A 12092-nucleotide genomic window follows, 5' to 3' on the forward strand; every position below is an offset into this window, starting at 1 on the left:
ATATGTGTAGTTCAAATAATAATAATAAGACGTGTGCACTTTCTATCCATTTTAATGCTAGACGCTAACAAATGTTGTAATTAGAGGAAGATAAGTGTCACTTTTTAAATTTTGCTGGTATAAGAGTCCGTTTGGTTTAGAGATTTCAAAACGTGCAATTTAAAAACTAACAATTTCAAAACCATCATTTTTCAAAATATATTTTTGAAAACATGACAGTTTTTACAATTTTATTTAAAAACGCAGTTTTTACGTACAAAATCACTTAGCCAAATAGAGTCAGTTTGAAGGGCTACGTCTTATTTTTCTGTAAAGATTTTGCTTCAAATAATAAAGAGATTGTTGTAGGTACAATACAATTAGAATTTTTTTTCTTTTTTAACATGTTCACATAAGAGAAGAAAAAAAAAATGGAAGAAAAATTCGATTTAGTAACTTTCGCTTCAAGAGACGTAGCCTCCAATCGACTCCATCTATAATATAGTATATTTTTATATAGACATACGGTATGCATGTGATATATTATATCAACTGTATGTTTTTATTATTATATTAGAAGGACAAGGATTTTGGGAGGTTTCAGAAGCTTTAAATACGAATAATCTAAGTAGGACCAAAAAGGAATTGGCATTTACACATCACTTAATTTAATTAGTGGTCGTGTTTATCATGGGGATCCGGATCTTTATGTGATTACCACACTTGCCTAACTAATGTGATTACCACACTTGTCTAATTAATGTTTCTTATCATAGTCAATCAAACTTCTTAATTTCTGTTTCCCATCAACATAATATTGTAGAAAAAGTGGACCCAGCACTTCAAAACCTATTTATTAAGCGTTGAAAAATAGAGCTTTTGTTTATAAAAATTAAAATAAAATAGTTTTATTTTTAAAATTTTCATATAATGCGATTGTGATCTCTTTTTGAAGTAAACAAGTGATAAAAACTTGTTAAGGAGTTTAAAAATATTTTAAATAGATAAATAACTATCTCAAATAAAGAAAAAACTAGTTTGAGAAAATCCTCTCAAAATTCAAAAAATTTCAATTTCATTTTTTCATCTTTTAATTTGATACAATCTACCTGTTACGTTAGAATTTAGCGTTAAATCATAACAGATGCTATGAAAAATGCCAAAATATTCTCTACTTTTTCGTTTTTTTTTTTAAAAAAAAATTTTATGTCAAATTAAGGACAAATTTAAAATTTTATAAAAAATTTAGGGGTATAAATGCAATTTCATCAATTTTAACGTCACACCCTAAAAAATAAGGTAAATTGAGACAAATTAAAAATTCGAGGAAATAAAATTAATAATTTTTTAACTTTGAAAAATTTTCTCAAAACACGTAGAAATTATTAAGAAGTTTTCCCAAACTTAAGAAAAATACTTTCTTGATCTAAAAAGCCAAAAACTTCTCTTTTTTTTAAAAAAAGAAGCAATTTCAAATTGGCTATTAGTAGCCGTAGCGGCAAGCTGCAGCTAATTAAGCCGAGCCGAAGGGCTTACACTAAATGTCGGGTGTGGATCTTTGACGGTGCATGAAGTACGAAATTACTAGGAAAAATGTGGCCGGCGGCTTAGCTCATCTTCACCTAACACTCCTCCACGCGGCGCTCCCACATTCTTTTATAGTTTTATAGTATGAAATCTCAACGCTTCTAACTGAGCCCACTCTTCAAATTCGCTCAAATTTCAAAGCTCTTACTCTTGACTTAGCCACCCCTAACTTGATCCCCACGATTTCCCCTCTCTCTCTCTCTCTCTCGCGGCCGCGGACTGACACGGTGTGCATGAAATTGAGAAAATTCTTCCCCCCCCTCCACCACTATTTAACAAGCCCCAACCCCTTCAATTCTCTCCCCACTAAGACCTTTTTTCCCACAACAAAAACCCACAAATTAACTCTCTGTCTCTCTCTCTCAATCTCTCTCTCTGTGTATCTCTCATGGCTAGGCTTAGCACTGCTTCGCTGCTGTTTTTCTTGGTTGTTTTCGCTGCATTTGCTGCGTGTTTAGAAGGCAGAAAGCTGCTGGATGCGAAGGAAAGCAAGAAGCGATCGGTGGCTTCTTTGAGGGACAGTTTGATTCTGAGTGCCCTTCCGAAGGGCAACGTGCCCTCTTCCACCCCAAGCAAGAAAGGCCACGGGATGGTGGTGGATGAAAAGCTCGTCGCCCGCCACCTTGTCAGCATTGATCGGTCTCTCCGGTCTGTCCCCAGCCCCGGCGTCGGCCACTAATCTCTTTGTGATCATCAAGATTGTCGATCGGGTTTCATCATTTCTCCTTGAAACATTTATAGTTTTGCCTCATTTAGGGCCGTAGGATAATTAATATAGAATTTGTAATAGTTGAAATGTATAGATATAGTACGGCTTTTATTTATTTATTTATTTATTTATTTTTCTTTCTTTCTTTCATTTCCTTCTCTTGGGATCCATCAATTGAGATTTCTTGTTTCTTTCCAGACTTAGAGGATATAAAAGTGTAACGTATCAAAAAAAAAAAAAAACAATATATATTATTTTTCATACCCCAAAAGATTTGATTTTGATCTGAAATGGGTAGAGGGTTCCAACCTTAATGGGTTGTCGGAACCCCACTAGGCCTTTTTAGTGGGTAGCCCTATAAAATTAGGCAAATATGATAGGACGTTTCTCCAATATTTGTGCGTTGATACATTGAAAAGTAGCGTAGGTGAGACATGCAATCTAAATCAAAGAAGCTTTTCATTTGAAAAAAGCTAAAATTAAAAAGAAAAAGACCCGGCCAAGCTCTTATAATTTATGGTACTATATATATTCAGAAAACTACAACTCAAGAAATGGTCTCCCGGCCACTTGCTTGTAATTAATTTTGTGCCAAAGGCGAAAACGCGTCACAACCCAACCGTCCATCTCCGACCACCTAACCGGACCGGAGTTTTAATGCTATTATTCAATATTCTTCCTGTGGTTTTCCACGCCATTGATTTTCTGTCAACGATACTAACAAAGATACCCTTGCACCGAAAAACGTACACCAATTGTACTCATAAATAAAAGGGCAATTTTGTCTATTGCATTGTATTAAATATGTAATAGAATGAAAAAAATAAGCGTACACTTTTAATGATGTTCTTATAACATTTATATAAGAAAGGGGAAAATTCACTTTACCTCCCTGAAGTTTTAGGAGTTTTTTTAATTTGAACCACAAAGTTTAAAAATTGGCAATATACCCTCCCAATGTTTCAAAAATTTTTAATTTAAACCTTCCGTTACAATTTCCGTTAAATTGGACAGAAATTTTTTTAAAAAAAGCATGAGGGTAATTATGTAATTTTAGAGATTTCCGTCCAATTTAACGGAAATTATTAACGAAAGATTTAAATTGAAAATTTTTGAAACATTGGGGAATACATTGCCGCTTTTTAAACTTTGGGGTTCAAATTGAAAAATCACTGAAACTTCAGGGGGGTAAAGTGGATTTTTCCCTATAAGAAATGAAAAAAATCATTCTCTCGATCATCTTTTAACCATCTCCGTATAGTGAATGGGTGAATTTATCATTAAATTTTTTTAAAACCCACGTGAGCCAACAAATTCAATGGTAATTTTATTAAATTTGCAAAAATAGATAGTTGGAAGAGAGACTGGCTATATTTAATTGGTGCATGTACATACAAGTGGAGAATCGATTAATTAAACTGATAAAAGAGTCTTGATCATACTGGTCAATAAAACGACCCCTCTAAGTGGGGTCTTTCACTGTTCAAACGAGGCCAGCTCTCAGAATGAGGGTTCATTTGAACAGTGTTTTACTGTTTAAATGACCCCTCAAAGCACTGTTTAAACAACTTTTCCTTCTGAGATGGGTCATTTTACTATTGAAATGACTTCTAGTGAAGTCATTTTGTGTTAAAATGACCCCATTCAGAAACGTCCATAACTCTGAGATTTTTTGTGGTGCGGTAATTATATAAGCACTAATATATATTAAGTACTGGCCTTCAATTTTCTGCAGACATTTGAGGGAGGGTAGACTTGCACAAGGACCAAAAGATAAGCCATAAAGTTACCACTTTCTCGTAGATATATTTGAGTCTTACCATTGACAGGAAAACGAGAGAAAAGAGATGGTCATTACGTACGTGGAGTGATCAAGTAGGAAAATTGGGTGTTTTGCAGCCATCAAGAATGACTTAATTAGATGAGGGATGCTTCAATGCATTCTGTGGACCATCTCCCCACCATCTTCTCCCTTTAACTTTTTGATTCTAAAAAAAATAAATGAATAAATAAATAAAATTAAAGGGAGAAGATGGTGGGGAGATGGTCCACAGAATGCATTGAAGCATTTCACTAATTAGATAGCGTCGGCTGCTTTTAAGTAGAGTCAATGTTGTGTTTAATAAAATTTGGTTCAAGTCGTCTTCGTTTCCATATATCAAAGTTACCACTTTCTCGTAGATATATATATATATTTGAGTCTTACCATTGACTGGAAAACGAGAGGAAAGAGATGGTCATTACGTGCGTGGAGTGATCAAGTAGGAAAATTGGGTGTTTTGCAGCCATCAAGAATGACTTAGATAGAGTCGGCTGCTTTTAAGTAGAGTCAATGTTGTGTTTAATTATGAGAAAATTTGGTTTAAATCGTCTTCGTTTCCATACATCTTCTCTTTATAGTCTATCTGTGGGACAAAGAGGATATTTGACCCAATTAATTAAACCTTCCTCAAACTTCCATGTCATGATCTTATCTGCAATCTTTTCATCGTATAATGCTTCTTCATCTCTAAAATCTGCAACTGGTCCTTAAAAGCACTCAAAAAGTCAATTGCGTAGAGCGGAACGCAATTGCTATTGACCAAGTATTTTCGTATTGGGTTCGTATCAGGATCACAGATAATGTCAAAAATTCTCAGTCTTTAAGTAAGGTTCGAGACGTGTTGAAATATAGGTTAACTCTAACCCGGCCCATTTAACTAAACAGATCAAACTCATCGACTCTGATCTCACTAATTTCATATTTAACAATATTAAAGAAATGTGTAGGCATGATTAGGATATGAAAAATGACAGTTATTTATATTTGATCAAATAGGCTTACACCAATTTTTGTTGGTGTTTTGACTTTTCCTCTTGGCAAGATTCTAGTTTGATGACTAAAATAGTAAAATCCCATCCAAATTATTAATAATAATAGCAAACAAAATCATCTTCCCTTCTACTTCAATATATAAGATAGACCTCAGTCATATAATTGTAACACATAGAACAAATATTTAAAACAAAACATAAATTCCATACCTGGAATTTCTTAGCTACAAAAAAAATAGAGTTTTTTTGTTTTTTTTTTTTTTTTAATAAAATGCAACTTTGGTTCTTTGAAGTTTGAAGCAACATAAGGGCTCCACAAACCGCCAGTCACTTGGAAAATTTCAGCAACCTTGGATTATTTTACCATAATGTATTTATTGATGAACAAAGAATATATATATATAAAAGTCAGCAAATGAAAAGTAGAGACATTTACAGGTGAATCTTTGGGCAGGGTATTTTTTCAGCAACCTTGATTTTCTCTCCAGCTGTGGGCCTTCAGGTTTGTTGTTAGTTAAGTAAAAGTGGACAAATTACAGCAAGTATATACGCCCTGTTTGGGTCACTGCTATGCTTAACAGCTAAGAGTTTCTGGCCTTTCCATTGAATATATGATTGAAGTATGAAGAAGATAAAAGGATTTTATTGGATAGAAATATTAGATAAAAAATGAAAAGGGAATTTTGAACAAGTATACCGTCATTGATTGAACAAATTAAAATAAAAAACTATTTGGGCTTTATATGAGTTCTCGAGTGCAATCTCAAAGATTTTAACACCTTGAGGAAATCGGAAATCTTGAAAAGTTTTTTTTTTTTTATTTTTACAAAAAAAATGAATAACTTCACTTTACTCACTTTACACTTTTGAATTACCATACGATTTGACAAGCCCTCAAACTTCAAAATTTTTTAATTTGAACCCCTGAACTTTCAATTGCAGTCAATTATAGAGTATAAAATGAAGTAGAAAAAAAAAAAAAAAAAAAAGTTTGGGCAAGCTATGAGTAGATCGAGCCGAGCTTGGAAAGAGCCGTGAATGAATGAAAAGTTGCAAATTACTCAAATCATGCGTATATTATATTATTATATTATTATTATTATTATCTTCTTTTCTTTTCCGCTGTCTGAATCAATTGAATCTGAAGAAGTGAAAAGTACGTTGGACCTCTCAAGTCAAAGGCATCACGTGGGTAGACATATCAAAAGTAAACATCATTAATTCAATCTGACACCTCAGCTTAGGCCACACGTGTAATTTTCCATCTTAAACTGCCATTCAATTTCTCGAACAAAACATTCTTTGCACGCTTGCTTTCTCCATTCCGCTCCCTTCTTCCTATGCATCATTATGTAAAGGTGTCAATAATGGATTTTGTAAGTACTAGAAAAATAAAAAAAAAATTTACCCTTTTTTTTTTTATTAACGGTTTAAAATTAATTTTAATTTTAATTTTTTTATAAAGGTAAAGTCTAGTTAACCTCTTTAAACTACCATCTCAATGACAATTTATCTCATACACTATCAACTACGAGAATTTACCTCACAAACTATTAAAACAATGACAATGTACCCTCCAAAAAATACCTTTAAAATTTTTTTAAAAAAAAAAATTAAATTTTAATATTTTTATTTTTATTTTAGTAAAGGTAATTTTGTCATTTAAAAAAAATTAGGGATACATCGTCATTGTTTTAGTAGTTTGGAGGACAATTGATAATTCGAAAAGTAAATTATCATTGAAATGGTAGTTTGAGGGAGTTAAATATACTTTACCTAAAATTAAATTTATACCGTGTTTTTTTACGGCATTTAAGTCAAGTTAGTCAAAATTATGCTTGGAAAGAAAAAAACGTGAAGGTGGTCTGACTATTAAGTGGGTCGGTGCGAATGGAAATTTTCTGGGAAAATGGGAGACATTACTGAGCCGTTGCTTTCCTTTTATTATTATTTTTATTTTTATTGGGCTGCAATTTTCGTTGAACGAATTGTTGATTTCAAATGAGAAGGAAATTTCATGAGAAGCCATGTTTTAGATCCTAAACAAATTTGACACGGCATCTACTTTGACTCTCAGGAAATTTCATGACAAGCCAAGAAATTCGGTGCTTTTGTAATGTGTAATGTTTTGTAATTATCAACTTTTAGTATTTTATTTTTAAGAATTTCTTTATTCTTTTTGGAAGAGGAGTGCTGATAGTATTTGAGATTTTTTGTATTTTTATTTTTACATTTAGTGAGAGAATTGTAGTAGATTAGGCACTTACGGTTAATGGTTAGAATTAATAACTGCTTTAGACAGTTACAGCTAGCGGCAATCGTAACTGCTTTAGAAAAGAAATTCTTACAAATTAATTAAAGGCAATAATTAGTGCATTGATTTAAATTCCATACGATTGAAACTAACATCATAAAAAATAAAAATACCAAAAAAAAAAAATCATAAAAAATGTAGACAGAAAAATAAATAAATCCTACTGTTAATTAAAAGAAATCGGTGAATGACCGAAACACCAACACGTCAACACCAATGGTGTTTTCTAGAAAAGAAGCAAAACAAAACAAAAGCTTACATTAATATTTATTTTGTTTTATAATGAGACTGTAGCGAACTTTGCATCTGGCCTATTAGCTCAGTTGGTTAGAGCGTCGTGCTAATAACGCGAAGGTCGCAGGTTCGAGACCTGCATGGGCCATTCTATGTTTTACCCTTACAAAGCTTTGTTTTAAAGCACAATATTATTCTGATCCAGACGGCTCTTGACACCAGTTTTATTAAATGTTCATCCACTTGTTTTTTTGAATGCAGGGCAATCTTTCACCATAAGAGCAGTAACAACGGGTCTTTATTTAAATGGAAGAAAAACTTTTAATTTTTTTTTTTTTTTAAAAAAAAAAAATTATTTCCTCTGGCATTTATTTGAACTGAATATTTAAATGGTTTTTTGTGGCGTCTAATATTGCCTGAGTATGAAAAATGAGATGTGTTTATATAAAACATGCTCTCTTTAAATGGTATGAGGTCTTTTGGAATAACCCAATAACAAAACTCTGCAGGCTGAGGCCCAAAGCGGACTATATCATATTATTTGGAGCAGGGTGTTACACTTTTCCTTTTTTCTTTCTATCCCCCTAAGCATTTATTTGAAAGAATATTTAAATGGTACAAAGAAATGATAAGGCTAAGAGGAGTTATTGTGAAGTTTATTTAAATTAAAAAACAAAAAAGTAATTTAGTTCCCTAAATTTTTTAAAAATAAAATAAAGAAAGCTACTACTAGTGTTCCGAAGTTGTACACGCAACTCGTGTCTACTTAGTACTGCTCAAAATGTTGAAACTAGATTATTATTTTTTTTGGTCTGGCCCAGAAAAATAAAAAGAATTACTTGTATTTTTTATTTATTCTTTTCGTTTGAAAAACCGGCTGCGTATAACGGCTTTATTCTCCTTGTGGTATGTTCTTCTTGATACTTCTACTTTTCTTACAATTATACTTATTCATAGCCTCTCCCATGTTAGGTGGGGAAAGGGTAAAAGTCACCAGGGTGGTCAAGGGTAGGGGAGTTCCCCACAACCCACCTCTTGGAAGGTTCAAGGGGCTCCACCACCTTCTCAAGGAGGGTTCCCCCAAAACCTACCATAACTCCCATATGATATAGGGAGTTCCCCACAACCCACCTCTTGGAAGGTTCAAGGGGCTCCACCACCTTCTCAAGGAGGGTTCCCCCAAAACCTACCATAACTCCCATATGATATAGGGAGTGGGAGTGGCCTGCTTTACTTTTTCATCACCCCAACTGCATCCATAGGATGGGAGGAGATGGTCGCAAAGATAAGAGAAATCTTCGCAAACCACCTTCGCAAGAGTTGGGAGTCACCAGGGAATCCCTACCACCAGAGTCAAAAGAGATTTTCCCTTGTCGTGATTTTATTTAAGAGATGTTGATATACCAAGAATGTAAACATGACAACATTTTATGCAACTTTTTGTGCATATGACAAAAATCCCATTAGTTTTAGAATTCAAAGAAGCTTCATAATAAAGCGGCAACATTTAGGTTACGATTGGGTACACAAAATGGTTATTCCACTAGAAAAAGAAATAACTTTGATTGAAAATAAAAGAATGTGAAATAAAATAGCCTCGAAATAGCCATTCCTATGACCCATGAGAGAATGATTGAGAGGAATAACTATTCCTTAATTTTAAGAATAGTCATTCACTTATGGTCATGAGAGTGGCTATCCAACTCATGTGCCATTAAAGGTGTTATTACTACTTTGAACTCCCGGTAGCGGTTAGGGTTTTCTTCTTTTCTCTCTAGCGCCTCCAGAAAGAGAAAAGCAAGACTTGGGGTGGGAAGAACGGCTGTCCTGGTTCTTCCCACCCCCTCCTCCCCTCTTCTATTCCTCATCCTCCTCTCTCTCTCTATTATGCCTCTCACCGGTGATTTTTTTTCTCCGGTTTTATCCATCACCTTGTGCGATTTATCCCATTTCCGCCTGAAATCCCAACACCAGACCCTTATCCGCCGCTCCTTCGCCTCCTCAAAGCCACGGCTACAGCCTTTTCGTTCGGTTTTGTCATGGGTCTCCGATTTGGTTTCTTTGAAGTTCGATCTCGTTTTCCATGGCGGCCCCGCCACCTATCACGTCCTTCCACCATCGTCTCCGGCTTCATCTCCTCCATCTATCGCGTCTCAACCATCTCCACCGTTGGGGTTACTGATTTTAGGTTGAAGAGATTTTATTATGTTTTATTTGCTTGTATTTGTTGTCTCTTTGTATTTCCTTGTATTTTTTTGTTCAGTGTTCATTTTCTAGGCTAGATCATTGATCTGGCCTTTTTTTTGTATTTTTTATAGAGATCTTCCTCTCCTTTTCGACTACTGATGGTCGGCTATGTTGTTCTTTTCCGACCACTGATGGTTATGTCGGCTACCCTTTGGGGTGTTGTTCCATTTACGAAATATATATGTTTATTACAGCCTATTTTGGCCATTTCGGTTTGCTTGATGGGCCAAGTCATTTATTTGACTCATTCCCAGCTGTTACTAGAATTTCTCTGTCATTTTCATTTGTGTTCTTGTAATTTCCCTTCTCCCTCCCCCTCACTTAAAAAAATAAAAATAAAAAATAGTAGAATGGCTATCCAAGTTTTAAGAGTATATAAGTACTTTAATACCATTCTCGCAACTTAATAAAGAATTCTTCTTTTTTCCTTAACGTAATAACCATTCCGCATACCAAACATACCCTTCACCGTTGAAGAGAAATACATAGACAACGCTTGAGTTTCATATTGGTAGATTGGTATGTCAACATAACTTTATGCCTGTTAAACAGAAGAATTAGTTTTTTTTTTTTTTCCTTTTCTATTAAAATTATATCACTATTTGGAAAGCCTCGCGCGACATAAAATTGAATCTTTATAAAATGTGAATAGACTCAAATCAATCAGATTCCATCTCCTTACCGACTTATAATTGTCATGCGAGTATTATCAAAAGCAACATTGGCTATAAGAAAGAGTAACTATTGATGGAGATAATGAACATTTTAATTTCCTATAAACCTATCACCAACGTCAAGGATCCATAGTGGCAAGCCTAATACTCCGCTGTATGTCAAGATCATCTGATTGATGGAAGATTTGGCATCAAGTAATTCAACGGGCATTGCGAGTTTACCTTACAGGAGATTATCAAGTTGTGCTTGCAGATCCTGTATAGACACCATATTGATGATGTTTTGTATCTCTTCAGGGGAGTATTCTGCTTTTAACATGGATTGTACCTGTACATGGGCTTCCACGATGTTTGTCCTGTATTTACCCAAATAAAAAGGGGGGAAAGCACTTGATTATGATAAATTTTCATTCAACTGAGCAAGAAGAAAATTTGACATAAGTCACAATGAATAGAATCAAAGATGCTTATGGTACATATTTTATTCAACCGAAAATATGTATAAAAAGAATGCAATTACAATGATTATAGAATTTAAACATATGTGGGTATCTTCCCAGATAGCCTTCCAGAATAATTTAAAAAAATAATAATAATTTAAGCATATCCCTAATCAACTTCAGGTTAGGAGCAAATAATCAAACCATATATATAGGGTTGACAGCTGTTTAAAATAACCTAGGAAAGAAAGACAAAACATGAACCAATAAACTTACTTTATTGGTTTGAAAAGTATTGTTCGTGTTGATGGGTTCTGCAGATAGAGCTTCATCTTTGCCATAACTGGCGGCAACTCTTGCTGTATAGCAGCGCTTACCTGTTCCAATTATACAGAATCAAAACAAGTGAGCCTCGAACATCTTAAGCATGACTTAGACAATGTCCATTTGGATACCAAACAAAATGACCCTGGAAATCAAACATGTTATGCCAAATCCTTTCATACAAGATCTATCACGCACATGTGCATGCTTGAAAAGAATTTATCATGTAACATCCTCACGTTTAATATAGTTTGCATTGGCAAAGAGAAAATGGGAAAACAATTTAGAGAATGTTCCTCGCTCAACTAAAATCAACAAATAGCTTTTTTTATTGAGATGTCATAAATCAATAAAACTTCATGACATACCTTCTGAACAAGTTCAGCCACCTTATCTGGAGTAGCAAAAGCTTGATCCTTAAGTGGTTTGGCCATAACCGACTCTAGCTTTTGATTCTGATTGCCCGAGGATAGTGCAAATTTCACAGCTGTCACCTACAAAACAAATTGGTAACATTTACATTCTATATGAGAGATTCTTTTTCATAAGCAATACATGGAAAACAGGTTGTAGGTAATATATGAGAGAATTTAAATGTCTGATGTTCGACTTATTACTAATTATAATGGTTAGACAGTAAACTTGCACCTTAATAATAGAAATCATATGGCGAAACTGGTTTTTATGATACTTTTGTGCATAATTTGTAGACTTCTATGAGGTCATCTTAGAAGTACCCAAAAAAAAAGTGGAATTGAAGAGGAGCAAGG

At 34.0% G+C, this 12092-nt stretch overlaps 1 protein-coding gene and 1 non-coding gene across 2 annotated transcripts; one reads left to right on the top strand and one right to left on the bottom strand.

Annotated features, from left to right (window-relative positions):
• Positions 1-7711: 7711 nt before the first annotated feature.
• Positions 7712-7785, top strand: TRNAI-AAU (transfer RNA isoleucine (anticodon AAU)). Its single transcript has one exon. It is a non-coding gene; the product is annotated as a tRNA-Ile (tRNA).
• A 2716-nt stretch (positions 7786-10501) lies between these two features.
• LOC132172329 (conserved oligomeric Golgi complex subunit 3-like) lies at positions 10502-11837 on the bottom strand. Its single transcript, XM_059583810.1, has 3 exons — positions 11691-11837; positions 11275-11375; positions 10502-10914 (listed from the first exon to the last, which is right to left on the bottom strand). The coding sequence occupies exons 1-3, from the start codon at positions 11754-11756 to the stop codon at positions 10782-10784; spliced, it is 300 nt and encodes a 99-aa protein (XP_059439793.1). The 5' UTR covers positions 11757-11837; the 3' UTR covers positions 10502-10781.
• Positions 11838-12092: the final 255 nt, after the last annotated feature.

Source organism: Corylus avellana, chromosome ca2, assembly GCF_901000735.1.
Source record: "Corylus avellana chromosome ca2, CavTom2PMs-1.0".
Classification (NCBI taxonomy): domain Eukaryota; kingdom Viridiplantae; phylum Streptophyta; class Magnoliopsida; order Fagales; family Betulaceae; genus Corylus; species Corylus avellana.